Here is a 5,111-nt window from a genome sequence, read left to right on the forward strand (position 1 = left end):
GAGAGTGACGTGCTAGCTTATTTGAACCCAGACCCTGGCCATGACAGGTGTACCACTGTGAGCTGAATGGCTAGGACAGCCTCCCATGCAGGCTGCTCCTCCCCAGTGGGGACAACTTGATGGGGTCCGTGCAGTTCAAGTCTCTCACCTTGGCTCAAACAAAGGCATGAAGGAACGTTAGCTCTGTCAGACTTGTTCCCTTGCACAAACCATCTAGCTCCCTCGTGGTGAGTGCACCCCGCTCATCCTATTCAACCTCATTTGCACCCATCCCAGAGCAGTAGCCCATAAGCATCCCTCCAACAGAGGTTTGTGTATTCTTCATGGTTCATTACTTCATTCTCTATGAATAGGGAAAACTACATAAATATTTTTTAAACCTCATAAACATTCCATGGGATATAAAAGTAGGGGAACCAGGGGTGGTTAACAGGACTTTTTCTCTGGAAAAGAGAGTCATAGGAGAAGTGTACCATGCTGTCTAGAACAAGGAAGACACACATTTCTAAGAATGTACTTTAATTTTCTGATGCTTGTTATCGTTAAATACAGATATGACCTTGTATCCATGCTCTTCCTTATTGATAATCAACTTCATAGGACTATAACTTCTTTTTTTTTCATTTATGTATTTGGTACAAGGTCTCCCTATGCAGCTCAGACTCATAGTGATCCTCCTGTTTTCAGCCTCCCCAGTACTGGGATTACAGGCATGCCACCATGCCCAGACTCAGTCACTGGCTCAGCGTACCCCAGGGGCAGGGCTGGTGAGACATGCAGGATCAGGGATCAAACCCTGGTCCCTGCACTTGCCAAAGCAGACACTTAGTCCACTGAGCTATCTTGCTAGCTCTGCACTATAATTTCTAATTCTGTTAATAATCTTGAAAATTAAAAGACATGTGAACTGGAAAGCGCCTCGTCAGTTTTGTACAACCCCATCAAAGCGCTAATGTGAAAAACAGCACAGAGAGGTGAGAAGTGATTCACAAACACAGATCCACCCAGCAGGAAGCTCCAAAGCACTGGTTCTACATCCACTCAGCTTTGTAGAGGCCTAGACAGGAGTACTGTTTGAGTCCACAAGTTCCAACCAGCTTGGGGAATATAGTGAGAATCTGCCTCAAAAAACAATGCAAATGCTATGTAAATCCTGCTCCACTGTATAGTTAGGGAATAATGACCCCCAAAAGTCTATACATGTTCAGTATAAGTGCTATGTTTTCAAATATTTTGCATCTTTAGTTGGTTATGCATGCAGATCCCAAGCCCTGGAATGTGCAGGAATGACTATATTTTTTTCTGCTCCATCACTGACATGAAATTTTTATCATCTCTCTTTCCCCTCATCTCTCTCATGACATTTCTGAGGCAGTAAGAAAAACCTTCCCAGGTCCTTGCATTACAACATGCAATCCCATTTTTATGTAATCTAAAGGAGCTCAGAATGCAGAGTGAGGCAGGTAGATTCCCGGGCCCATAGGTCCTAGGTAACTATTATTTTAACCATATCATTGGTCTGTTTATTTTGTAGTTTAGTAGGGAATCCAGCTGAGAAATTCATGTATAGAACATGATAGTCATATACTGGAAGCATACAATATTCATATATATTCAAGACTGTCTTCTTTCTGGTACAGAATAAATACTCCTAGGAAGCAAAGATTACAGTGTAATTACTACTGAGGTAGAATCCAGTTATGGAGATTAAAAATAATGGAGGTCAAGGAACAAGAAGCAGACAAGGAGAGAAAAGAAAAAAAGGAACAGAATGAATTAGGGAGGCCAAGACAAGAGAAAGGCAAGAGTAAGGGCATGGAATGGCCAATGGTTGAGTTATAGAAGCTCAGGGAGCCAAGACTGGAGGCTGGTGAATTCCTGGGGGCATGAGGTAGAAGGAGCAAAGGTAACTGCCTAGGAGAAAAGGTAATGGCCTGAGCAGGAGGCCCAGGCAGAGTCAAGCCCAGCCCCAGAAGCGACTTGTGCATGCTTATTAAAACACAAAAAGGGTAGCATGGTGTTTTCTGTGCATCCACTTAGCTCTCAGTTCTAGTCAAGATGTGAATAACAGCACCACCATCTACCAATACCCTTTTTGGTGCAAGTCCTTCCTGAAAAGTGATGGTCCCATAAGCATTTGCATATGCAGATGCTAAAATGCAGGAGTATATACTTAAATTTGTGCACTTTCCTATCATGCTTCTATTTAAAAATATTTTAGTAGGCATGCTGAAGATGTACAAGCCTCTTAAAACTGCCCTGATGTATCCAAGGTTTGAACCCAGATTGCTAAGGCCAGATGCCCATGTTCCCACATATTCTGTGCATGCTCTTTGAGAGTAATGCAGGGTGGGTAGGTATCATATTCTGGACAGACATGATGGAAACAGGGCAAGAAAGGCACAGTGCAGTGGCAATCATTTGATTATATGATTACTCTAGGGACTTAAAAATTATTGTTGACAGTTTGCATCATTACACTAGGTAATTGCGGCAATCATATGAGGCCAAGAGGTAAGATTAGGTATTATCTCTATTTGACAAATGTGGAAAATGAGGTTTGGGTAACAACTGATTTCTCAAAATAGAAGGTAAATAATAAGAATACAACCCTAGTAGTCTACTGTAGGAATCTTCACACTATGCTTTGAAATTCACGCAGAACATGTAATGTGGTAGCATGGATTCTGACTATCTAAATTTGAGCAGGACCAGAGCAGACATTCTACCAGGACTGAAGACCCTAGTAATTTGTCTGTACTGGGTGGCCAGCATCCAGCCACTCAGGTGGGGGAACACTCGGCATTTCTTCCCTGAGAGTTAAATGCCACCATCCATCCCCAAGAAGAGGACCGGGCACAAGTAACTCTGCATTTATACTACATTTCCAAAGGAAAGTGCTTTTATAAAGCTCTTGAGATTCTTTAGCACTCACATCTTCTTTTTCCATTAGCTTTTTTCCCTATCTTTTCATCCTTAAAGTTATTGGAATAAGATTCACTGAAGTGGGAGTATGGAGCAATCATAAGAACTTTAAAGGAACATCCCCCAAGCTCGTATTTTGAGTAGGCTATCGTATCCTTGTGCCAAGCTGCCATTTACCCTAAAAAGCCTCAGACACTGTGTACTGAAAAGGTGATCCATTTGAGCAAAAAGTCCCAATTATAAAACCATGAACATTGAAAAGCTTTGTATGTTAAAGTTCCCTAAGAGTGGCTTGCTTAACGCAGGAATGTGGTATTCTGTAAACTGCTCTCTCAAAAAGTTACTTAGCAAATGAAAGGAGCAGTCATTATTAAACAGGAGGCAGAACTGTTCCAAGGAATGTATGTTTTAAATGAAAGTCTCACACAGATTTCCAAAGTGCCACAGCCACAGGTGCCAGCAAAGAGAGGTGCGCTCCAGACAACAAGCTCTGTGACTTGAGCCTGCCCACAGCTGCGCTCTGGAAGGCCCATGCACCTGGCTCCCTCTCGCGGGACGTGGGCAGCGGTGCCCCACGCCAGGGCTCTCCCAGAGTCAACCCATTTTCACAGCGCACAGAACACATCCGGCCCCTTGAAAACTGCTTTTATTTCTAGGAGTGTGACCCAATTCCCAAAGGCAGAATTGCTCTAGTTTAAGTGAACTTATTCAACTTACTCAAGTTCAGAATCAGGCACTTATTAACTAATTCTCAACTGCCCCAAACATTAGAGAAAAAAACAGAAGACAGAAGCAGCTAGCCAAAAATTGAGCTGTCATCAACATTTGGTCGCAATAAAAATAATCCTTTTCTTTTTTTTTTCAAACACTTAAGTTTGCAAACATTTAAGTTTAATTAAGTTTCATCCTCCCATCTTCTCCCAAAAGTTTGGCCCCAAATCAGAGAGAGGAAACCCAGCCCCCAGCGAGAGGTGCGGAGAAGCCGCCCCAGCTCCTAACCAGGTAAACCTACTTCAGTTCACTCCCTGAAGAAAAGGCAAGTTTGACTCCGGCAGGAAATGAGCGGGGGGTGGGGGGTGGGGGGGATGCTGTACATAAATACATCCTTCACTATTTGTAAAATGTAAATTTGCTCATTTGCAGGACAAAGGCCTGTCCAAAGCGTGTCAGACAACATCTAGATCTACCTTTTCAATGTGTGCTCATAACGGAAAACCACTGCTGACATGGAAACTAAAGCGGGTGCCGGCACTGAGCCAGCTCATATATTATCTTGCATTTGAGCAAAGCTGAGAAAACTAATTTACATGTAGAGCCGAACAGTGGATGCGTGGAGTCATCGGATCTGCAGAGGCATCTCCAGGAACTTTTCTAACTTGTACCGGACGCCTCTCGCTCTAAGATACCCCAGAAAAAAAGAGTAACAGCTTCCTCCTCAAATAGAAGAAGGACTCTGACAAAGTTTTCCTTCCCTTGGGGACTTAGCAATTCGTACTGTTTTTGTGAAAAGGCATTTTTTAGATGGGCAGGCCAAGGAAAAAAGTCAACCGACAGCTCTCACTTTTAGTTAAAGTGCTCCGGAGTCCCCACTTGTTAAGAAAAGCCCTCGGTTGGACTTTCCTGGGGGCCCATGGAACCGCGGGGCTGCGGCGTCGGGCTCCGGGAGCGCCTACCTGCGTTCCTGAGCTTCTTGTTCCGGTACACGGACAGGATGACCAGCAGGTTGCCCACGATGTCCACCACGATAGTGAAGATGAGGGTGCAGGCGAGCGTGGAGGCCAGCCACGAGGGTCGCGGCCGCGCGCTGTCCCCGCCGCCGGGCGCCTGCTGCGAGCTGTTGAGCAGCGCGCTGCTGTTGCCCCGCATGGTCCCGGGCGCTCAGGGCTGCGCAGCCGGCGCCCCACCGTGCCGAGGGCATGGGCTCCCCGCTTTTAAGGCTCCTCGCAGCCTCCTGAGCCCCCTCCGCATCCCGACTGTTCCTTCGCGCCCATCCTGCCCGCCACATCCCCTCCCCTCGGCCGGACACGCACCCTGCAATAGGCGGCCACAGCCTGGGGACACCTGGTGTCCACAGCGAGCAACGTGGACCTCGAGGACCCTGCAGTGCGTGCCCACAGCGCCCCCGCGCGGAGACGGCGCTGAGGGGACCGCGAGCACGCAGGAGCCCTTCCGGGCTGGGGTCCGCC

At 46.3% G+C, this 5,111-nt stretch overlaps 1 protein-coding gene across 1 annotated transcript in view; it reads right to left on the bottom strand.

Moving 5' to 3' along the window:
• Positions 1-4,791, bottom strand: part of Mtnr1a (melatonin receptor 1A) — a 26,305-nt gene extending 21,514 nt beyond the window's left edge. The window contains exon 1 of the mRNA XM_004639799.1: positions 4,599-4,791. Within this exon, the coding sequence (XP_004639856.1) occupies positions 4,599-4,791 (193 nt within the window). The remainder of the gene's footprint in view (positions 1-4,598) is intronic.
• Between the last annotated feature and the right edge of the window lie 320 nt (positions 4,792-5,111).

Source organism: Octodon degus, unplaced genomic scaffold (genome assembly GCF_000260255.1).
Source record: "Octodon degus isolate 3935 unplaced genomic scaffold, OctDeg1.0 scaffold00114, whole genome shotgun sequence".
NCBI lineage: Eukaryota > Metazoa > Chordata > Mammalia > Rodentia > Octodontidae > Octodon > Octodon degus.